Below are 25,034 nucleotides of genomic sequence, written 5' to 3'. Positions count from 1 at the left end.
CAATTCCCAGAGGAGATGCCACCCCTTTGACAGAGGGAAGGGACCAGCAGCAGGTCCTGCCTCTCTGAACAGCACATGGACAAAGACTCCTGCATCACTTGATGCAATTTAAGTTTACACCCACAACACTTAGAAAGTTACACAAAAATAGCTGCCCTGGACCAATTCTGAAGATTAATAGATAGTAGATACTTTGGGAGTGTAAGAAACTGCAGAGAAAAGAAACAAGTGTAGTGTGATCCTTCACTGGTATTTTATTCCTATCAGCATTATTTAAAATGCATTATTCTTAAATACAGTCTTTTTCCAAAACCCAACTTTGTCCACACCCTTCCATTTGAATCCCATACACATTTTTTAAAAGTGTACTTCTTAAAAATACAAAACCCAGACTATATAGCCTCAAATAACCCAGTCAAATTATGGCATGTTTTCTTTCTCCATTCTTCCTTAGCAGGAAAAATGTGAATAATAATATTCACTAGACAGGAGACTATTTTTATGTTTGTATTTTTATAATTTACAAAAACAAAATAGGGACAATTTTTCAACCATTATAACCTTTTGTTGTGTTTTTTCCTCTAAAATATTCCCTGAAAAAGACTTCTCATCTATGATATGACATGCAGAATTTCAGGGGATACAAAAGTCTTTGGAGAAAGTCAAGAGAAATTGATTCAACTGGGAAGATAAGCCCCAATCCTTAGCTGTAACTTAGTTACTCCTGGTACATGAAACAAGGCTGGAGAGGTCAAACGTGGTTGCGAGAGGAGCACGGTGCCTTTTTGTAGAAACTCTACATTTAATTGAAACTGGAGATAAAGAAAACGATCCTTTGATGAACGATGAGCGGGGTCTGGCTTTAGGCATTTTCTTATCAAGATGGACACGTTGAGAACCCCCCCACCAACATACCAGAAACCACAGCTGGCAAATGCTACGAGCAAAGGCATTTCCTGCGCTCTGACTTTCTAGCTGAGGGCCAGATGCTCCACAGTCCTTCCTTAAAAGCACAGCTGAAGGAGTGGGAGTGCGGAGCCTTGCCCAGTCGTGCATGGGGTATGGAAAGGCCAGGCAGCACCCCAGCCACACACTCAACAGCAAACAGGCCATAGTTTCTTCCCTGACTCTCAGCTCCCTGTCCTAGTGGGAGACTGGGCCAAAGGACTGCTTTTCCCACCCCATTATCTCGTAAGTTACAGTTTAAAGTTTAAACCTGCTGAATTAGGTAGCAATTAACGTGGTCCCCATCCATGTGATGTGCCAAAATACCACAAAGAAAGGAAGAGCAAACATTATTAAACAGAGGTAAACAGCAGCTGAAGCCTAAAGAGAGGGTTGTGGTTTGCTTCAACCTACAGCTTGCTCTACCTACACCACTTACAAGTTCCATTTGGCTTTCTCGCCTCTTATCTTCAATATATAATACAATAATTACTTATGTGAAATTCTCCAAAAGCACTTACTTCACTTGGAAGTGAAACACTTCCAAAAGTAGGAGTTAGAACCTTGTAAAAAGGTTTCCCCACCAAAAATTACCACAGAGGTTCTGAAAGTTATAAAAAAGTATTCAGTTCCTACCCCCCCCAAAAAAAAAGCAACCAAAACAAGCACAGGCTGGTAATTTCAAGCCTACAAATACTTGAATAAAGAAGGGTAGTATCTTTCATCCACAGGTGAAGAGCACAAAGCTCAAGTGCCATTTGTATGTGCAGCTCTCAGGCAGATCAGAAATAATTGTAGTGTGTCTGGCTAGAGGTACATCAGCTCTTTTCATGTACACACACAAGATCTATGCTTGCAATGATCACCCCTATTCATAAAATCCATATTATTTTGTGTCAATCCAGCACATGTCATTGGACACGACTGTCTACTAAAGTCAAGCACAAAGCACAGGAGAAAAACCTCTTACAGGTTTGGTCTATATTCCATACCCATTGATGTCTGATCACCTTGCAGTTAAGAGGTGCTCCAGCCCTTGCCTGTGGGTCTGTTTCAGCCTCTTGATGCCAAATGTGCTCCTCTATTTGTCCAGGCAACCAGATGCAGTCCACACACCCAGCACACACGATTGCCACCTCCAAATGATGTTCTCAGAAACAAACATCACCTGGTGTTTCTTTTTTCCCCTGAAGAAGGATGACAAATGTCCCCAGAGGAAATATGGTGAGAACTGAACCCAAACTTGGGATCAAATTGCCCTCTTGTAGCTGCAGAGGAAAGAAAATTATCCTTTTCTCTTCCTACTTTGGCTCTTTTTTTTTTCTTTTTAGCTAAAGTATTAGGCAGGAAAACAGAGCAGGTTATGATGGACAGGCAGATATTATTATTTTATTACTGGGTTTTGGCCACATTTGCCCTATACTGATCTTGGCTCCAGCCACATTATAGCTATGTTAAAAAGAAGGAAAAAAAAATGAAGCAAGAGTTAAACAAAGAGTCTTTAAGTACTAGCAAAACATTTGGATTCAGGCTCTTGCTCATGCCCTTTAAAGCCATTATTTTAAAAAATGTTTATGCAGCGGGGGCATTTCTCCTACACATAAAAATTCTTGAAAAACAGGAAAAGGAAATTAATGCTTCCTTTGAAATTAACAGCTACTGGCACAGTCTTGGGTCTCTTACAGTGATACTCTCTGGTGCCCTTACCTTTGTCCATATTTACAAGAACCTGTGTTTATTTTGAAGTTAAGATCTGAACATTTTTACTGATGTCAAACACTTTTCCAAAATTATTTTTAAATTACCATCAAATTACAGGAGCACTATAAACAAAGTATCATACTTTCAGAATTAAAGGCAGAATTTCAAGGGATTTGCAATGTCACACAAAGGCCCTAGGATGACACAGTCAGGCATCACTTCAACACAGACCAGTTAGCAAAATTCTGTTGTTCTGGCAGTGTTTTTCCTCTGTAGCAATTTCCATCCTCTGCATAGCACACTGTCACCTTGCTGCATTTTTGGGAAGGCTCCCCACACCGCAGGTGACCTCTAGCACACCTGTGCACTACCAGAAATCATATGCCCTCCATACTTTCACTGGTGGAATTAAACAGGGACTGTTTTGATGAAAACAGGCTGAGCTGACTAAAACTTGAGTCTAATCCTGTACAGATTTCCTGCAGAAATGCAAGGGGGCACTTCTAAACCATTCAGGCTGCAACACAGCAAGCTCTTCAAAACTTCCTTAAATCCTGCTGACAGCAATGAGTGCATACGAGTCCAAGTCTTGTAGCCCACACAGATGGACTAGAAGCCACCACAAAATTTTTGAAGGCATCCTTACCCAGGGAAAACGTGGCCATGATGTTGATATTCTGTGACACACTGCAGCCCAAGGAAGCACACATCTACTCCTGCTATTAAAGTGCTGGTGTTTTTGCAGCAGTCAAAGGCTCAATCTGGATTAACAACAACAATGAAAAACTTTCAGCAGACTGTGCTGAAGGGAGCACCTGCCACGCTGGCAATGGGAGCACAAAGGATTGCAGAGATAACCCCTCAAGCTATGACAGCTCATCCTAAAGAGATAACACTAACCAAGGAAAGGAGTCCTCCTTGCTCTTCCCCATCCAGACCGGGCACAGAAAAATGTCTTCAGCACAAATTCTTACCACATAAGTGTTGTATTACCAAGTCTAACTGCTTTGGAAGACTTTAACAAAAGGTTTGATCAAGCAGTGGCTGTGTTTCAGCAGTTCCTATGTGATGCCTCAGGTTTTAGCTTTGATATTTTTCAGATTCTTCACTGCTTTAGTGTGCAGCTCTGAGCTTCACATTAGGGGATGGTGAGATCTCTGCACAGGGTAGGTACAAAACAATTCCTGCTCCAGCTGGGCACCAAGGACAAATGATCCAAATCTCAGGCCCAGGAGCACAAACAGCGTGGGCTGGAGAGAGAAAAACAAGCAGGATGGGAGTGCCTGGGCTAAAGCTGGAATGGGACAATGAACTGCAAGGTGCAAATGGAGCAGAGCTGATCCCAGTGAGAGCCCCCGGGAGCGCTCATGCATTTTGGGACCATTTTGGTTCCTCTTGGGTGCAGCCCTGGCTGGGCTCTGGTGCTGCCCAAGGTGGATCCATGGAGGAGATCCTTTGAACAAATCCCTGCTTTATTTTGTGACTCTGTCCAGCCTCTGCTCTAGGGCAGCCTGCACAAGGCATCATATGTGTCTGCTGAAGTCACCTCTGGCAAGGAGCTGTGCTAGACAGCTCCTGACAAAGATCAAGCCAAACTCCATCTCAGTGCAGCTTCACTGATGACAGGGCCCCAGGCAATCACATCCTGTGTTTACTTCAAGGAGGGGAGCCCATAAGCACCAAGTGAGTGGACACATCTCTTTGCTTACAATAAACTTTTCAATACTGAGGGCTTAGTTGTATTTTCATGTCAGAAGACACTTGAAGAGGTGATCCCTTTGGCAACAAGTTTTTCTTTCAGTGAAATTTGCACCAAATTTCTTGTCCTGACATTCTCTGAAAATTATCTCATATGGCTTCACAGTTTTCAAAGAGCAAACATATCCCCAGCCATCCGGGATAGAGGAAAAAGGATATCAGAAATAGACAAATATGAATGAAGAAAATGGCACAAGTTTTACAGCTGGTCAGCTTCCTTCTAGGTCACCATTCCTCCTCCCACAGTGAAACCACCAAAGGCACATTAAAGCTTTTCCTCTGACATGAATAGTTACTGTGAGGACGATTGTGAGCTAGAGATGGAGGACTGTGGTGCTGAGAAGTAAGCAGGGAGTATACAGAGGCAACACAAGGAATAATAACACAAAAGGACTCTGGGAAGGCTCTGTACATCTATAAACATGCTGATTTTTAATCATATGAGACTTTGGATTCAAAGCCACCTAGTGTGCATACAACAACAATATCTAAAATTTCTGTAGCTACAAGGCTTTTCTTTCCTTAGGCTCTGGGAAAAGAAGCCCAAAGGCTTTTTACTTTTACCTCACAACTAAAGAATTTAGGATACTAAACATCTCAATGCAATGGGCCTAAAAATGGCATCATCTTTCATGGATCAAGTCTCATGAATTATGTGTGCAGTAGCAAAATTCTGCAAAAAAATAAAAATCCTGCCGGGGCATTTTCATTTCCATGACCACAGTCCTAATAAGTGAGGTAGATTCTGTTGTGATTACTGTGACCTTGACTATTATATAGCTACAGTCTGGGAGAGATTTTGTTGTTAAAAAAAAAAAAAACAAACAAAAAAAAAAACACGAAACAAAACAAAAAAACTAAGCTACTAATGGTCATGACAGAAGGGAGAAATTTGATCTAGTCACATTCTAGACAACAGAGAAAAGAGAAGAATACTGATATTGAATAAAGCCACAGTTTCATCAGATAAGAAAGGCAAGGTAACAGTGAAAAAAATCATTTGACTGCATCCCATAAACTGGGAATTTAAGAAACTTAGAGGTCTGCAGACAGGTTTTAGTGGACTCATTACACCTGGCACCCTTGCAAGCTCACTCAGCAAAGCCACCTCTGAGTCAAGGCTGTGGCACATGCAGAAAATTTCCACTTGGAACACACCTTGCCACATTTGGCTTGGGAGTCAACATATCACTGTGGCTGCAATCCATCACCTTTCTTCTTGCTGACCTCCAATGGTTTCTGGCCTCCCTGCTGGAATAACACTGCCAATACTGACTCTGCAGTAAGGCACAACACCAAGTCCTGCTTCCACCTGGTTGTTGCTTTTTCTCCTGGGTTTTGCCTGCACAGGGCAGGAGTGCCCCCGGAGTAGCTGAACTGACTGCTTATTTCCTATTGCACTTCCCAGGGTTCTTATCTGTGGGATCTTCTTGCCCTACTGAGATTTTTACCTCAGATGCTTTTACAGGGGGATTTGGCCATAAACCCTGGCAGGCAGGGCACTGAGGGGAAAGGACACCTGACCAGGCCACTGGTTCTTGGGAACCAGCATGCTAATAGACACATTACATTTGGTCAAGTTTCCAGTTTTCCTTCACTGCTGTTCAAGACCTTTTTCTTACTAGGTCATGTTCTAAGTTCACCTCTGTGACTGGATCTGTGTCCCTATACCTGGCTGTGTTTGCCCCATGCCCGGGGTCTTTAGGAATTTAATCTCTGTACCTACACCATGTTTGTTACTTTCCATTATTAAAGTTTTTATTTTCTGGCTAGTTCCATCGTTCCCATCCCTCTTCATTGGCCACCTCCTCCCAGCTAAGCCCAAGCAAGGGGATCACAGTGGGCTTCAAAGCTCACACTTATCCAGGTGGGCTCCCGAGGTTTTCAGAAGAGACCTTCCAAGACTACAAAAAACTGTCTGGGGGAGGTCATCAGCTGCCTTTGGGCAGAAGGTCCCAACCCTTTTGCTGGCCTGCTGGGCGCAGGCCACGCTTTCCCCAGCGAGGTGTGTCTGAGCACTCAGCCTCTCTCCACCCAGCAAGCTCCTTTCTCTAACATTTGCATAGCCTGGAAGGTCAGATTTTCTGTTTAGTAGTCATGTTTAATAACCTCTGGTCTTCAGGCAAACAACATCACTGATGGGAAATTAAGCCCTGATCTTTGTGATCATGGCAGTGCTCACTCAGCAAGCCAAATAGAGGTGCAGTCTGCAGTGGAGGGTTTGTTTTTTTCCCTGTCCTCACTGTTCATTTTCTTTAACCATTAATGCAGCAAATGAGCTGTGTGGCCACCAGCCCTTCCCTCCAGCACAGCAGCATTTCAAAACTGCATATTTACCTACATATTTATGTGGCAAACACAAATTAAATAGCCAAATTAATAGTAACACGAGCTGTCAAAACCACAAATACAGTTCCCATGAAGTCAACAGCACAATTTTACAAACACAGGCAGGTAGGTTACAGGCCACAAATCCTTATCAACTGTACATAGAAAGAGAGGCGTAAAATAAATTTCACCTTCTAAAATACACCGTCCCCTCATACAGGCTAAAAGATGCTCCAGGGCTGCTGGCAGTAGCAGGGAGCTTGGGTGAGGTTTTCAAGGGCACACAGATTGTCTTCTGTGCAGCCCCATGAGGTCAAAAGAGATTTCAAAGGCAAATCTCAAGAGGTATTGAAATACCTTTTAAAATCTGACTTTATATACAGAACAGACCTCACAAATAATCCTTCACACCAACAATCTATGTTTCCCCTGTCTAGAAGGTACCTAATTCCCATTAATTGTTAGGCTTTGCATGTGTCAGTCTCTTTTAAGACTAAAGAGAATTGTGAAAAATAAAAAAGGCCTGACTAGATTGCAGCACAGCTAAACAATGAACTTCTCTCAAAGGCTGCACACCAAATTGTGTCAAATTATATCTGCTTTAAATCTGGCCCACAGTCTGCACCTCACTTTCAATTTAACACATATTTGATGATTTTGTAGATTGAAATTATGTATTGGCTTATGTAAGAACAAACTTTGTTATGGACCATATTTTTAAGTTGCAAGTCTAGTTCAGCATAATGCCTTTATTTTTTTTTTCCTGGTCCAGCATTAAGTACTGGTACAAGTAGCAGCTCTCACAAACTTGCCAAAATAAAGTGGAATACTTTCTGTGGGAGTATAAAATAGATTGGCCACTGTTGTTCTAACAAGCACATGAGTTCCATGCACAAGAGAAATAAAGTGCTCATTCATTACCCAATTTACGGGGACAGCCTGGTGAGCTATCCCGTTTACATTCTGATAGCCCCATGAAATGAACTGAATTCCCACACAGTCACAAAGGCCAAAGTTAGCATTTTCCTTTAAAAAAATAATAAACTCAAGTCTGCCTCTGGAGCAGATTGGCTGTAACCTTGAACCTTAAAGGAAATAAGAGGGAGAAAGAGCGAGCAAGGCACCCATCATAAGAGGGGGTGGGGAAAGGCTAATGGCACTGGGAATGGAAAATGTGGGCATTAAAAGAATTTCCTACTCTAAACAGTGTGCAAAGTTAAAAATATCTTCTCCTGAGATTATCCTCAGCATAAATACTCACGACAGCTATTTATAGCTGTCTGGTAGCCTCCAACAAAGATTTTTATTCCAACAAAGGAGCTACATACAAATGCAAGACCTGTTTAAAGGATTATTAAAATGGAAAATAAACCACTCTTGCATCAGCTAGCCATATTGGTACCCGTTTCCAACTTAGTCTAAACACAGCTTTCCTGAATGCTGACAATGGAGCTTTAGGTACTCAAGGGAGGGAAGGAAAAACCCCTTGGTACATTTATCACAGGCCAAATACTCACTGCCATAAAGGCCGACACCTGAGCACTGCAAGGCAAGGTGCTGAGCTGAAGTAAAGAGTGTGTAAATTTCTCAGCCCAGCCTTGATTGCCCAGGAGCTCTCTCACAGCAAGAGTCTGGAGCCAGGATTGCCCGGGACAATTCAGGAGGACGCCCACACTGTGGATATGATCCTGCACCACTGGGCAACCACCTGTGCCAGTCATCAACTCAGCTCATGGGAGATGCCTTAAAAATTTACTTTTCCTAATGTGTTCTTTCTCTTTTAAGTCTTTTAGTTGTCTGTCTTTTAAGTCTTTAAGTTGGTCTGATCACTCCCAGTACTTGCCAAATTCTAATTGTTTTGGTTGCCTTCAGCCTTGAGAAAGGAAAAATAAAAATTTGCTTGTAAATATACTTTTAAAATCCATGGGAGTCTTCATTTAGATAACTCATGATAGCAGATTGCAGCAACTGCTGGTATGGTTTTTTAGGACAAGGTACACCTGTGATCCAAGTGGGGTAAGGGATCCCCACGCCTGTACGTGACAAAGGGCACGTGTCCTGTTAGATGGGTCTATCAGGGTCACAAATACCCCACCTTAACTCCCCCACAGAACAGGGTCCTTCCTTTTTGTCTCAGGTAAGCAGTAACATCTGGGAGCGTAGAAGTAGGTGAGAGATTTTGCTTTGTTCCTTTCTAGGTCTTCCTATAAAGCTTGTCTTTCAGTGCAATCCCTGTGCCTGGGTCACATTTGCCAATGACTCCACAGTCAATCTGATGAGTCGTGAGCACTGTTTGTTATCTGTAATTGCCTGACTGTATGTTCTGCCATTTCACTGTCAATCACCCTGTGTTAATTAAGACAGCATGAATTTCAGAGCACAGGTCTTTCCCTTCACTCCTTCCCTTGCACATGTGTAAGCAACTTTGCAGTACAACTGCTCATAAAGTTCAACTAATGTATACTTTTCAGCTCAGCTTTGGTTTGATTTCAGTTTGGCTCCTTCAATTCAAGTTAATGTTTGAATTTTAAAAAGACTTTTAAAAGTCATTATTTGGACTGAGTTGCTGTTCAGGAAAAGAGTAACAGCTTAAACAAGTCTCAAGTTCACATTTAGTTTAGGTTTTTGATGTTGGTTTCCAATTTTTGACTCCAAATAGTACTGAAAAACACTGATTAGAAGTACAGCAAAAGAGGAGTTACTAAGCACAATTTAGGGACACCAGGGTCAAAGCTCAGTGAAGGCAAGGCCTCTATCCTTATTTCTTAATGGAGCAATCACCAGAGAACATTCTCCATCTGGAGAAAACCAGAGCTGCTCATTGTCACCTTGCAGGAAATGTAGAATTTGTCCCCCTTCCCCTTCAATTTCATACATGAAAAAGGGTTTGGGGTAAGCATTCCCAGTTTTCAGCACTCTTTCCTAGCTTCCCATCAACCAGCCAGGTTTTCATGAAAAACAAGCCTACAAGCATTTAATCTAGTTTTTGTAATGAAGTCAATCAGAATTTTGCTGACAGTAGGAACAGCAAACAGGCACCTTGGAGTGCCTGAGTGATAAGATTCTCTTCACTTGCATGCAGCTCTCAGTGGAAGCAGAGCAAAGTCTTTGCAGCAAAATAAGCTGGTTTGAGACATGGAATTTAAATGGCAGTGTAATCTATCACACACAGTGTAGCAAGGTAATGAGGAGCCTATAAACCCCACAAGTGCTCCAGACTGACATCCACATTTCACTCATGCTGTATGGTTTTAGACACAGCAACAACCATAGCTGGAGAGTGCAGTACATTCTGTTCTACCAATGGCAACTCAACAGCAGCATCTACATCTGACTCCCATTCTTTCTGGTATCCATATTATAGCTTTTGGAACAGGATAACAACTATTACCCCACAGCCCCCCTCCCCAGTTCCGTGGTCATCAGCTCACTACTCTCAGCGTATTTAATTGATAAATACTGGGGAATGAAGCTAGGGAGAAGGAAGTCTCACAAATAGAGTTGGGTTACATAAGCAACCCTTTTTTTCACCCCTAAAAGTCTTAATTTATTATCTGTTCCCAACATTCACTAAATGCACAGGCTCAGCTGCCACATTCCCCTCTTCTGCCTAAACAAGGCTGCAGGCAGTTCTGTGCCCTTTGAGACTCAGACTGTCTGTGTTACAAGGTGAAGTGGCATTTGCCCCAGTCTATGAGACCCCAAGTACATCTTGCCAGCAAACTGAGAGCAGGCTGTTCTCTAAGAAAGCTCCCAGCTGCTCTCTGCCTTGGAGGGGCAATGTGGTCCTGTGGCTGAGCCATGGCTTCTATTCCCAGCTCTGCCACTCAGTGATTAAAGACGGAGCTTGAGGTAAAATATGTTATGACGGCCTACACCTGTGATGACAAAGGCACATTTACCAGAAACAGGGTCATGGTTCTGGTTTAAGAGAGAAAAGGAAGAAAAAAAAAAAGGAGAAGGAGACTATCTGATATGGCCATAGCTGCTGTCCCAGATGATGAATCCAGTTCACAAATGGCAGAAGAGTGCCTTCAGTCAAAGGGCTCCTGCCCTAGTTTCTGATTGCTTTCCCAAAAATGCAGCATCATGTTTATTAGTTTTGGACAGAATAAGTCTCCAGATGTCTCCCATGTCCCATGTCCTCCTCTCACACACATGCTCAGCAACATTAAAGTGCCCTATCCACTGACCATTCAAGATGTGACTCTAAAGCTTGCACAGGCATTTGAAAAACCCTTCAGTCTCCTAAAAAAAAAAAAAAAAAACAAAAACAAAAACAACTGTAGAGGAGAAATCCAACAAAATCCAGTGGAAAGGAGGTGAGGAGGTGTTACTCCTCTCCAGCTTCTCAAAAGGTTTATTAAGAACACAGCTGCTCCATAAAAGCCCTGCAGCCCATATAAGTCACCTCATGCCATCTCAGTGCCAGCCACCCAACAGCCAGTAAGTCCAGCACTATCAGGCTATCCACCTTATCAGCCTCCCTTGCCAGGAGAAGTCATCATCAGACACACTGCAAGATCTCCCTATCAACATCCAGGAGCCAACAGCCAGTGGCAGAGACAAGCAATGGCTCCACATGCAATTTTCCCTGCAATGAAACATACACAGAGTCCTTATGAAATGTAACAGAGGTAGGCCAACCTCCAAAGACCTTAAAACTTATGGAGAATGATTCCTGAAGTCTAAGACCAAGACTGCTTTTCATGGCTTCTCCTTCTAAAAGTGGCCTGTACCAAAGTACAGGTGCAAAAAGCTGTGGGCCTGGATGATTTGCACGTGATTCTCCAAATTCTGCAGCCTGGAGAAGATCTGGTAAGTAGAGGCAAGCAAAAAGCACTACTATATCCCCTCTGATAGATTTGTGGCTGAGTCCCTCCTCACTCCCCATTTGGAAAGCTAAAGAACAGCACAGCCCTGCTACAAGGATGATGCAGGGATAGACATACGTTTAGTAAATAATTGACAAAATGCCAGAAGATCTGGTTAGAGACATGTACAAAGCAGCTTTCATCATGAGAGCCTAAAAGGAGGAGTAAAAGCAGTAAAAAATGGCATTACTATTCCCAACAGAAAGAATCACTTTCAGCTACCTTTCAAGAAGTCTGCTCTGGCCAGGTTTCTTTATGTTTATGCTTACATCCTTTCTTCATCTAATTAAGCATTTAAGCTTTAAAGAGACTGAATTCTAACTAGCAAAGAGGTTGTCCTATTAGGAAAGTCTCAATTTTAAACCCATTCTGCAACTCTGTTTATCCTGTGCTACAGAAGAACAACTTGAAGGCACTACAGAGGAGGCCATGAACACAGAAACCCTTTCCTTGTGGAAGGTGACAGTTCACATGAACACACCTTACATTTACAGAAGCATCTTTCATATCAGAAGTGTTTTACAAACTATAGAGACACACATCTCCAGCAAAATGCAATTACTGGTGGTATAAAAGGTGGCAGCCTACAAAATCATGCACTCCAATGGGACAAGGAAATATTTTTAGCTAAGAACACTCCATATTGCCCATTAAAATGGCACATTCTTTACCTCAGAGGACTGAAGACCTCAACATTTACCATATGCAAGGCAAATAAAGACAACATCCAGAATATTTTTATTAAAAACAATTGTCTGGAATACAAACGGTCGAATTTACAACGTGCTGGGTTGCTGCCGGATGTCAATAGAAAATGAACACATGCTGTAAATTCAGTGCTTGGTAATTAGGAAAATGTGTATGTTTCCCAAGCCTGCTTCTCTGTAGGTAGGACTAAAGGGCAACATGATGTCATTTCCCTTTGCGCAGGACTCCCTGTTGACTTCCATAAAGAATTTGGCTTAGAAACTGATGACAGGGTACAGCCCAAGTTGGGGGAAGAACAACCAATAAATAAATGAAGATGGGCTGGTGACGGAAAAGTCATTGTTAGTCACCAAGACATCTTACCAGAATTTCTTCCAGCAGTAGAATGAGGATGGGACAGATGAACCCTGCTCTCAGTTATATCAATCCCTCAAATTCAGAGTAACTATTAAACACGCACAACTACCAAAAACAGGATTCAGACTGAAACGAGGGCAAGCCTTGAAAGAGAATGCAATTTAACATGGAATAGCTTTGAATGTATGACATGGCCTGTTAAATTGGTCCCCTGAGCTTAACTGGCAGGCAACCCTTTCCTCCCAGATCTACCCTGCTTTAAAACATTTTCATTTATATTCGTTTGAATTTCAGAATTCTTCTGTTATCTTCAAGCAAGGACAGGAGTTTAAAAGCTTTCATCAGCTAAGCTGCATGTTTTGTGGTCTTTGCTCCACTTCTGTGCATTTATGCTTTTATCTCCTCAAAGCAAGATATTCTATCATGCAAAACCACACAGCCAACAGACTGAGAAGTCACATTTCCTCCAAAGTCAGCATAACCACAAGCATGCAAGACCTATGGTGATATCAAAGGCTGTACATCAGGATCTCATTGTAAGTATGATGTGAGCACGATAGGTGAAATCAGGATGGAGCCAGCAAAGCAACAGGGAAACAGATGAAGAAAGTTAGACTTTCAAGATATGAGTCACCAAAACAACACCTTCAAGCACTTCTCTTTACTCAAACAGTGTCAGAGCTAGTGACAAAGCTGAAGTCTTTCATTATCTTCATCATTTATTAGGTACAGTATTAGTCCATCTGATAATAATCAGTAAATGAAAAATTAGATTACAAGTCCATTGAATTTGCCTGAACATTTCAGGTTTGCTTTGAAGATATATTTTCTTCATTCAATTTATGTATATCCTCCACTTATATTCAGGCCTGAAAAAACATGATGATATTTTCATTACTTAGTAGGAGGTTTTCTCATATTAATTTAATCACCAATATATTCCTTCTCGTTAGAATATTGAAATGACTCATCTATTCCATCAAAAATTTGGGTGAGAAATGAGACTATAGCCCTGAAGGAACTTACTCAGTCCTCCACTCCAAGATGATTACATGCTAATGAGAGAAAAGGCTCTCTAGCTTGTACAAGAGAGAAGGGGAAGAGGGGGTGGAATTAAATCTTTTCCTTAAACAAATTCATCTTGTGGCATTCCAGCACAGACAAACCCTCCAGCTATCATAACTCACTGGCTTGAAAAGGTCATTAGCACTCTATCTCATTTTGCTGGGAGAAAGAAGAGCCAAATTCATGGCCATGACATGAAAATTTGCCCTTGGTATTGCTGTGGGATGACCTGATCCCTGAAATCTTACAGAGGACATTCTGAGGGACATTTCTTATGAAATAACAGCAAAATCCATCCATCATGATAATTACAAATCCATCCATCCTGCAGCCCCAGTGAGAGCAGCAATAGCATCAATGCAGAATACACAGAACTTCAGGCCCTGTTTTCTCCCCTTCTTTCTACACTTCCCTACCCAGCCATTTCTTTCTCCTTCTCAGAACAGCCTGGATATGTGGCACCAGACACACGATGCCTGCACTCAAAAAATAAGCTGCAGTGGGAAGCACTTTGTTATCCGTGTCTGACCTTCAGAGGAATACCCCACTGTGCAAGCTGGACCATAAAAGGAATCCCTGTGTAGCCAATGTTTAGAAAATCCATCTCCTTGTCTTTCCCAGCTCTGGTACTGCCTTATTAAGACACTGAAGTAGCAGATGCTGGAGAATCTCGGGAATGATCCAAGCAACAGTGCCCAGAACAAGCTTGTCATTTCGTGTAGGCTGAAAATGAACTTGAAAAAGCTGTGAGGACTGTTCAGCTTGGTGATCGCAGGCTAGTAAGAGAAACCTATTCTGAAGAAACTACGTCATCCTCTTCCTGTGGAAATACACACCATTTTCTTTTTTTTTTTTTTTTTTTCTCATTTCTAACCAAACATTTTCTATGTGGGAAAAAGGGACAAAACAGACTGCAGGTTGAGGACTCCATCTTGAGGGATGGCATATTGTGACATTCCAATACAGTGGTATAATCATCTCATGAAGGAGGCACAAGGACAAAAAAAACCTTCTGTAAATGGATTATAGAAAGGGCTTTCTTCTCCAGTCTCTGCTGTGCTCTGGTCCTCTGAGGAGATGATAGCACTGAAAATGGGAGGCATAGAGGCAGCCTTTTGTGGTGTCTCACATCCCAGCTGTAAGCTTTTCTGTGAAAATCTGATGGCTAAGTTTTGAGTAACAGTTTTGGAATTCAGGTGAAGATCAAAAACAAATTTGTGAGGTTTCCTGCGTGTTGTTTTTCCCTGTTCCCAAAAGGTCCATTTCATTTGAAGTCATTTATACCACCATATTTCTTTTCTCTGCTAAAAAACACAGATGGAAATAGTTTTATTCTTTATATTAAGTAAGCATTCTACTCTGGAGCCAACTTCAGCCCTCTATCTTTCTCACCATTGTAATTATAACACTGCCTTTCAGAAATTCCCAGGACTGATACACTGAGTATCTGATCTCCCTATCACTAGAGGGCTGACAGTGTTATAAATGAAACCAGCTTGCTCCTGTTAACACTGTCTGCTCATTGGAATTCTGCTCAAAAACAACCTCCCAGCCTCAAATACATACTTCTCCAAATTAAGCTATTACACACAGGGGCCTGTCTTGTGGTAGGAAGATGTGTCTTGTGAACACACAACTGCCTATGTTCTCAGTGACTTTAGAAGTGCATCACAGCTACAGAGTCCTTGCTTGTGCACAGAAATAGCAGAAAACTACCTCAAACCTGGTTTGAAACCCAGTGCATTAAATCTGTGCAAACCTCCCAGTGCAAATGTGACTGTACTTACCCTCCCACTGTGCTGCTTCACAGTAAGTCCTGCCTTGAGAGAGGCTCAGCTGACAAGCAGTAAATCGAGTCAAGGTGATTTGGTTTCTTTCCACTCTGTGCACTTAATTGACTTCAAAATTTGCTATGATATGTATGCATCAGGTTGAAGAGGTCTCACTAAGAAGGGAGTACTTGCTCAATTCAATTAATCAATCCATATACCAAAATGTTGCCTACACCAAAATGTGGTCTCAAGCTGGAAGAGGGAAGTAGGAGTATGGAGCAGTAACTTAACCAAACCTTTGAAGAAGCTCTGCTTTTAGGTACCAGTTTAGAGCACCTCTTCTGGTCTCAGCACAAGAACCCAGTCCCCCTAGAAGATAACCTCTGCTAGAGCAGTCTTTGCTGTCTGCTTAAATTATGTCTGCATTGAAAATGGGTCACAGCCTACCTTAAAGGAAACTGAGGCATGTTTTTAGAAAGATGTTAGAGGAAAAAACCCAAAAGACAAAATCCCAAATCAAAAGATAGTCACAACTTGCTGTTGAGTTGCAGCCTTCCCTTGATTTTCTATGTCAGCATGACAAACTTGCTGGCCTTTTATTCAAGGCTATCTAGCAAAGAGTATTAATAAGCAAGTTTATTTGGACCAACCAGCAAGTTTTGACATAAAAAGGAGCAAAACAGCATCTATTTATATTTCCTTAATGTCAACCAACATGAAGCTAACCTTTAACTGTCACATACTACCCACTGGTTTATACTTTCCAATAAAAAAATAAAAAAATAAAAAAAAATAAAAAAAAAAAAAAAAAAAAGCATCCTGCTTATTTTTCCACTTCCCATCACCCTAGCTGCTCCCCAGGAAGAGAAGGGCTCAGCTGCAGCACCAACACAACCACTACTCCTCCTGACCTGTAGCTGTATTGTTGTGCTGACCTGAGCCTCTGGTCAGGCTCTGTGCCAGCATTCCTGGGGACTGTGCTGTCACCAGACTCCTTTCTGAAGGTCTAGGTGCCCACTGACCTTATTTCTGGCCGGGAATATTTCCTGAGCTGTGTGCTGATGAATTAATTTGCCCAAGAAGCACAGCCACCTGATGAGTTCCTTCATGCTATGAAAGACCTTGATCATGCAAGCACAATCTGCTGGCAAGAGGGGTTTTCCTCGTTTAGCATGAGCTAATAAGTAGGTTACGATGAGAGAAATAAAGCCGCTTATAAATATTTATCTTCAGTAATTAAAAACTTGTTTAAAGGCACAAAGCCAAAATGCAGAAGCTAATTGACCAAATGAGATGCTTCTGCAAGTTGAAATCAGTTTGGGGTTTCATTTGCAAATCCCATTTTTCCTCTGTGGTTCTTTGAACTGAGCTGTGAAGGGATGGCTTTGCCCAGGCTGCCAGCAATCTGATAGCGTTTACATAACTCTGCTTATTCGTGTGTAAAACTTGTTAGCATTTGACTTCATTTTATCTATTATCCCTGCAAAACAATTGGCCTCAGCTTTTTAAGGGGAAATCTCATCTTCTGATCCTCTGGTTTAATTTCAGATATTACATCATAAAGACGTTAATAAAATGCAAACTCACACCGAGAAGCAGATGCTCCTAGAAATACTCTGGCTAAATTTATTTTCATGTCATTCCTTAAAGACTCTTACATCTCGGCAATAACTGCAATTTCTCTCATGTCTGATAATTTCTACCATTCTGAGCCCATAATGCCCTGAAGAACAGTAACATAATTAAGCAATTAGTTCAACAATGTTCTTGTTCTCTTAGAAGAAGGCATTTAAATATAATAACTAAGAGATACCATTCCAAGTCTGCAAATTTGCAATTTTAAAGGTTGACATTAGTTCTTCTTCTGTCCAGACCCTTGCAACACACATATGCAGCCTAGAGAGTATGTTACTGGAGGTAAATATATCAAACATATTTGCCTGAAGAGTATTCTTTAAAACTTTTCCTAAGACACAGGGATGTTCAACCATCAGCTTCTTTTGTATGGGAAGAACACAGTATTCCCTTTGCTTTTCTTTAAACTAAATGAAATTTGTTGCCAAGCATCACTATTAAATATATGGCCTTATTTAGTCAAAGGAAGGGTTAATGTAGATTTTTCAGCCCACTCATTTGTAAGCACATGCATTTGTGTGATGAGGTAAACATAATCCTATGGCTTGACAATGCTTTATACAAAGAATTAAATTAACTCTGCCACTTGCACTAATTGTGGATATCAGGCACATGGAAAACGACTAAGCAGCTGAGAGCTCAGCTACATACTTATTGTCTAGGAAGAAATATAGAGATTTCCCTGCCTAAGAGTCTGACAGAAGTAGACCAGGGACCAAGAACAGAACCATTTTTTACTCTGAGTCAGTTTAGAACAATGCCTTTGGTCTCTGCCACGTGGCGCTAACAGAAGGTAGGCTACGTGCCCTGCTGTGAATGGCACAGGAAATTTGAAGGCTCTGTGCCTTCACAACCTTAGGCCAATGTTCACCTAACGCAGCCTTTTTGCATTTCAAGTATCTGAAGTGTGTTGTACGAGAAAATCCTGGTGGCAAATATGACTTTATGTTTCAAGGGACAATGACAGAGATGCAAAAGTGCTGCAGTCTGCCCTGGCTTAACAGACTGCATACTGCCAATTTGCATCTAAGATACCAAATAGATGTAATTTTTCAACATAAACATGTCAGGAAAGCCATTGACACTTATTTGCACTATATCAGCTACGTTTCTTCAGACTCACTGTTTTCTTTGTGCAGTACCATGTTTTGGTCAAATCCTGAAAATCATGATAAAATTCCATGTTATATTGCTTCTCGCATGGTGCTGTTTCAAGCAGGCATGCTTGCCAGAATTATCAAAAATAAGCACAAAAATCTGTTTCTCCATGCCTGTATTTATTAGGTATTTAAATAAGATCCAGATCATGAAGGACATCAGTCCAGTTAAAGCTAATAAATTCATGGTAGGAAACAAAGGGCAGGTTTTCCACTGGCAGTAGGTGGGTTACCTGGTTACAGGATTGGAGGTGACTCTTTTCACCCAATCATTTCCAAAATTCGATGGTGTTTCCAAGAGATGAAAGATGGGGCATTTTGCCAGCTGTCTGGGTGCTAGATTGGAGCTGTCCTCCTAAAAGCTTGGCTGGTACAGTACACATAGTACCCAGATTAGAGTGATTTTAACATACTATAATCCATAATCTGGATTATTATATCAGATACTAAGGAGCTGATTTTGTTGTCTGCTTAGGAATTGCAGTGGGTTCAGCTCAGTGAAGTCTATACTCTGTATGTCTAGCTCTCTGGAAGAACAAAGCTGCTTTTATGAAGCACTTCTCTTGCATTTGAAAGAAAATGCAATCTGATAAACACAAAAATTAGCTGCTAAATTCTACTGAGCTTTCCATACAGCTTTTGGTTATTTCCTCAAGAGCATTTGAAATGCTGCAATAGCAAAAATTTGTTTAGTATCCACTCTCACTTGAGAGTGAGTGCAGTAGAGAAGGTTTTAAGGAGCTCCTAGGTCATGCTTTTCTGCCTGGGTTAAGAATGAACTCCAAAAATTGCACAACAGAGATTCAGTGTGAAAGGCCAAACCCACCTCAACAATCCAAATATGTCCTGTCAGTCCTGGAATTCCAGGCAGCTGTGAAGACAGGTTAACAGCTGGAGCACTCTGCTTCAATTTGTTCTCAACTCTCACGCATCTCTAATCTTATTTATTCAGTGCCTCGATATTTAACTCCTGGGCAGAAGATGTCATGTCTTGGCTCTAGCAAAAAGTGAGTATTTTACAGAAAGACAAACAGAAATCCCCAAAATATTTGCAACTTCAGGATATATGAAGTTCATGGAGAAATAAAACCACTGTAGTTTTTTTGTTTGTTTGTTTGTTTTTCTAGTAGCAAAAGAGGCTTGGAATAGACAGGATCACAGCCCTTAGAAGGACAGAGGCTTAACTTTTGGGGAAATTCAATTCTGAAATAAAACATGAACGTTGGGAAATTACATGGAACACATATGCAGCCAGCTTCTCTTATGTTCAAACATGCACTCCTTGAAAACTTGTATTAAGATCATATTCTCCTTTCCTCAACACGAACCTGAATTGAAGCATAATCTCTGAAAACTCTTCATAAAAACATAACCAGACACTTGAGAACAAGAAGTGGGCAACTCCTAGTGTTTCAAGAAAAGGGAAACCAGAAAGGAACCATTTTTGTGTAATTCCTAAACTCTGAACTCTGTTTAACATTTTCTCACTAACCTACACGCCATACCAGGGATAACTGCACTGCAGGAACAAAAAACAGCTTCAGAAGTTATTTGTGGTCATTCAGCATTGGTCTGGCATGGACACATGCTTACCCTCACTGTCCTGGACAGGAGGAGGACATTTTTTTACTTTCTGTGGCTGACAAAGATGGCACTTCCTTGCTCTCCAGAAGCATTAAGATGCTACGGACACAAATGTGTCCAGTGTTAACCTCTCCAGAAGATAAGAAACGTGCTTCTCATTGTCCTGCAAAGATGTACCCTGCTGCTTTGACCTTCTTAACCTGGTGAAACAGTCCTTTGCGTGCTACCAGAGCTACAACAGGCTCAACAGGAACGGCAAAAAGCACGTGAAATGTCTTTCTGGTTCTCTACACACCTTCATGGATCCGAACTGAAATTCACTTGACTTTTTCAGTTGTACCAAGTTGGGAATAACCATGTGTCTTGTTTCAGCAGAAGTTTCATTAAACAATTTACTAACCCAGGAGATTTTTAGCCTCCTGCAGGCAGCTGCCATCCCTGACCTGCAGGATCTTTTTTTTAAATAAAGAAATCTTTAACCACTGCCTTTAGAAATTAATGCTATCAAGAACCAAACAGCTTTGAGGCAATAGTTTTCTCTATGTCCTACTCACATAACCTTTTTTAGGGTGAATTTAGTAATAGTAATTACTAGTAATAATTATTAGTAAATAAATAACTAGTAATAGTAATGGATCTAGTTAGCCCCTTCTCTTTGCCATATTTTCACAACAGGATGACCAACATCTCTCCTTCCCCATGATATGATCTACAATCCCTTAGGGAAGAGCATGACACAGGGCAAAACTCTGGTTCAGATTCAAAGTTAAGCTTCAGCTAAATGGAGGCCAGTCTGACACTGACCCTAAGACCTTCCTGAAGTCTGCAGTAGTGATGATGTGACAATGGAGCAAATTGGATCAGCTTCCTAGTATAATTAAAAAAAAACCCAAAAAACAAAAAACTAAACACCAAATACAAACAAAACAACAATCACAAAGTAGAAGTGAAAATTCATTGCTGGTACAATGGCAAGTCAGCCACCTGTAAATTTGAGGCTTAAGTGCTAAATAGATTAACCTGAGAAATATTCTTTAGAGAGTTCAAGGGGCTCATTTTTGCTCTCAGTTATGCTGAAGTCAAGGAAAGTAGGTCCATTGTCATTTCAATAAGTATTTCACCTCAATTTTTCAGTGCAGCTGCAGCAGACTGAAGTGGACCAGCAAGATACTCAGAAAGCACCACCCCTGCAGACACAAACTCTTCCCAGCTCCAAGCTAAATTCTTCTAGCACCAGTTACAACGCCAAAATGACAAAGCCTGATGGTTTTGTTCAAGAGAACATCTTTTACTGCCTAGGAAGATGCAGAAAGCAGCAGGTGGCATTTGTTTTTTTCCCTTGCTGAAAGAAGCCAGTCCCCTGTGCTCCAGTTCCACATGGGATTGTTCCTGTCAGTTATGAGCAGCTCACTTTTGTGCCAGCCCTGACACTCCAGCACAGAATGTACCCTGTGGCTGGGAAGGCAAAGCCTTCACCCAGCTCTTTCAGGGCTGCCACTGCCTAATAAATCAACTGGCTAGAATAACTCAGGTAGGGCTTAATCCAAAGGCCACTGAAATCAGTGCAAAGTTTCCCACTGGCTCCAGTCTGGTACCTCAGGGCTTTATAAAGCCCATGCACAGGAGTCCCTGAGCTGCTGCCCTGCCCCTGGGGAGCAGGACAAAGCCTTGGCTTTGCCACAGAGCAATTAAAGATGTAGCACATCCCATCACCCCAACAGCTGAAGGTTTTCCTTTTTCCCTGACCAGTACACACCTGATGCAGAATACTGCCAGACAGGCACAAGTTAACACTGCCATACTTTGTCCTGGGTTTCCCAGGCTGTGCCTGAAAAGTCTCCTTCCCCCCTGAGGTACCTGAGCTGCTGGGTCCCCGCCAGGCTGAGCACATGCAATAAATCTGACAGCCTGGGAGAAAGCTGGACAAAGTCCCATATGTCTGCTGTTGGAAACATGCCTCCCAGACAGATCTGCTGTGCTGCTCCAAACACGTTGATAGGCCTCCAGAGATCCAGACAAATATAAATAGTAAAAAAAAAAAAAAAAATCTGTCTGGACAACATTTCTGGGTGGGCACAGTGAGCCCGTGTGGGGAATCCAGAATGTCTGGAATACCTTGAAATTATAAGAACTTAAAATGCAAAAAAAACCACTTTGTTTTTGAGTTGGTGACACTTTTTATCTGAGTCGCCGCTGCATGAATTACTAGCCACAGCATGTACCAGGGGTGAAATGCAATGTTGGTCTTCAAAAGACAAAATGAGTCCTCAGGATCCTAAGCATATGAACCCAGAGGTTCTAAGCATATGAACCCAGAATGCCAGGGCTACACAGCACAACAAAGTGTCATTTCCAACAGATTTCTAATGGAAAAAAAGCCCCAAAACACAAAGCCTAACACCAGACCTCAAGGACTGAACTGACACTGAGCTTCTCCAAAGATTAAATAGCTGGACATCAGTGGCTCCAGCATCACAGACACTTGGGAACGTGACAGCTCGTGTGTCCTCACCAATCCTAACACAGCCTCGGGCTCTCGTGGGGGCATGCTAACATCAAGCCACTCTCTCTTGGGCATGTGGTACAGGAGTCCATGCTGATACATTTTCACCCCTCAGTCTTTCTTGGGCGCAGGCATCCAGCTAGAAAGACGGGCTTCCAATATAGGTTTAACCCAGGAAACAGCAAAATGCTGAGTTACAGCACTGCTGATGGGTATGGCCGCTGGCATTTCTGGCTTTTATGTTCTACTCAAAGAAGCCTAAACAGTATATGGGAGACTGGCAAGTATGTTACAGCCCACACAGATCCATCTCTCCATCTCCCAGCAGAAATTCTTGCAACCAGTGCTGGATTCCCCACAGCAAGGCTGCAGCCCACTGATGGGAGGGCTGGGGAAATGGCCTCTGCTCAGAGCTTATGAAGGAACATTTCCAGCCTCCATGCTGTGCTTTAGGACTCTACAATCCACTTCATAAAACACCTGAAAGTGTTCAGAGGCAAATCTGGCAAGCAGATTTCTGCAGCTTATGACATGTGAACATGTTGTGGTCATATTATTAAAGGCGAAGATGATCCCCAAATCCCTAAAAATCTGAATTCGCCAAAACCAATGCAGCATCACATATTCATTTGTTAATGACTGCCCCGATGCTGCTGCCTTTCCCTCTGTGTGAGCACTGCAGTGGGGGCAGATGCTCAGCTCAGCTCCTGCCCCACTTTGCCCTCACTGGGGCAGGATTTGGGAGGTTCCAGCTCCCAGAGTCACATCCAAACTTGAGAATCCGGATCTGTTATTGTTAAGGCAAATCACAAATAAAAAGGCCAGACCAAATTATTTTTAAGATGTTGGGATTTTTAAAGCAGTCTTGTGACTTTTAAGAGGTCTGACTCATTGTACTTGAATGCTTGAAGCTGGCAGCAGCAAAGGGAGTACAGCAAGATTTAGTGTACAGTAATTTATTGTTGAAAGCCCTCAACTGTGTGGGAAAGGGCATGGAGCACATCTGCAGTGATTAGGGAGGAAAAGGGACACAGGCCCAAGCCCTTCTCCTCTGGCCAGGATGCCACCAAGCTACCCTCCTCCATGAAAGCACAACACTAAACCCCAACAAAACACCCCAGACATGGAAAAACCACTTTGCATTAGCAGGATGGGATACATGGGACACCCTGGATTTCAGCTCCAGGGATGGCAAGGGCAGAGACCACTATCCCCAACCCCTGGGGCTGTCCCTGCCTGCCCAAACCAGCCATACCACCTGGCTGATGCCCAGGTCACCCCACAGCCTCTGAATCCTAAACAACAGCCTGGAGGTCTTCAAAGAGAAGTCAAGTGGCATTTTTCTACAGAAACTCCCACAGGGAGTTACAACCCCTAACATCCTCCACAGACCACCCAAGGCCTCTATTCCCAACAAACCCTAAGGCCTTTCCTTTAACAGCTTTGCTCAAAGAAGGAGGAATGAAAATTAAGTCCCTCTTAGAATTAAGTACAAAAATGAGAACAAAATGTGCTTAAACCTAGCCTCATTTTTTTTTTAAATCAATGCAGTGTTAATAAGCAAAATCAAATCTTTTTATCACTGAAGACATTTCAAAAATAAATTGAGCCCTTCTCCCTGCTTACACCAGTGTAAATAATGAAATTTCATTAAAGCAAACTGAACTGTACAAGTGTAAAATGGGTTTAGTTAATGAAATGTCATTGCCAGTATTTTCATGGTATTTCTTTCATAAATTGACATCATCATACCCACATCAAATTCTGCTCTCATTTCACCAAAGCAAATCTGTGACAACTGACAGCAAATGCTGCTCTTGTTGCCCACATAAAGAGACTGTAAGTGAATAAAAAGCAACAGGCAGTACAAACACAACAGCAGCTGCACAGTAATGGCAGCCAATTCACACATATGCTATACTACATATACCAAGTGTATCCCAGCTTTCAATTTATATCTTATAACTTTATCTTTAATATATATATAATGTCTGCTATATAAATATCTGGCAAACACAATGCCTTCTGCACAGCACTCACACAGCATCTGAGGATGAGCTTTCCTTTCTATGATTTCACGTGGCCATATTCCACCACCTTTGCTGTTTACATTTATCCATGTAGCAAAATAACTAGAAGCCAGTTTACAGCAGCCAATGTACAGCAGTGTAAGGAAATTAGACAATACAACCCCACAACATTAGCTAAAGCTGGGTTTTGGCACACATTGTTAGCACAAGGACTCTCTGGGACTTCAGGCAGAAATTCTCATAGCCACTGCTAATCAAAGGCCAGCCCCAGCACCATTTTCCAGATGTAGTAACTCACCTCTCTGCTTCCAGGCGCATTTCCTCACGCTTTTGCCTCCTGAGTTCTCTGCGGCGTTCAAAGTCATCCATGGTGGGTGTTTAAGCCTTCCAAGCTCTGGGAAGATCCAAATCTAAAAAGGAGATGATCACTTAGATGAGAGTGAAAGCACAAGGGATGCATCTAACCGACTGAGTCCATTTAGTTTTGTTTTGCTGTTTTAGCTTCACTGTAACTATTTTCTTTTTCCATCAAAAAACTCAACTTCCTCAGTATTGTTGAGACAAATAAGATTAATGAAATGTCTTGTAGGATAAACATAGCCCGTGCCTGTGTTTAG

The 25,034-nt window shown here is 41.9% G+C and overlaps 1 protein-coding gene across 8 annotated transcripts in view; it reads right to left on the bottom strand.

Moving 5' to 3' along the window:
- The window catches only part of CALD1 (caldesmon 1), a 227,158-nt gene that overhangs the window by 59,458 nt on the left and 142,666 nt on the right, over positions 1-25,034 (bottom strand). For all 8 annotated transcript variants that reach the window (XR_008437262.1, XM_053978271.1, XM_053978268.1 and 5 more), the window contains one exon: positions 24,716-24,827. Coding sequence is in view for 7 of the 8 variants with exons in the window: in XM_053978271.1 (XP_053834246.1) it covers positions 24,716-24,786 (71 nt within the window). In the remaining variant the exon portion in view is untranslated. The remainder of the gene's footprint in view (positions 1-24,715; positions 24,828-25,034) is intronic.

This window comes from Vidua macroura, chromosome 5 (genome assembly GCF_024509145.1).
Source record: "Vidua macroura isolate BioBank_ID:100142 chromosome 5, ASM2450914v1, whole genome shotgun sequence".
In the NCBI taxonomy this organism is placed as follows: Eukaryota; Metazoa; Chordata; class Aves; order Passeriformes; family Viduidae; genus Vidua; species Vidua macroura.
The sequence above is the reverse complement of the archived record's forward strand: the minus strand, read 5'-3'. Positions and strand labels throughout refer to the sequence as shown.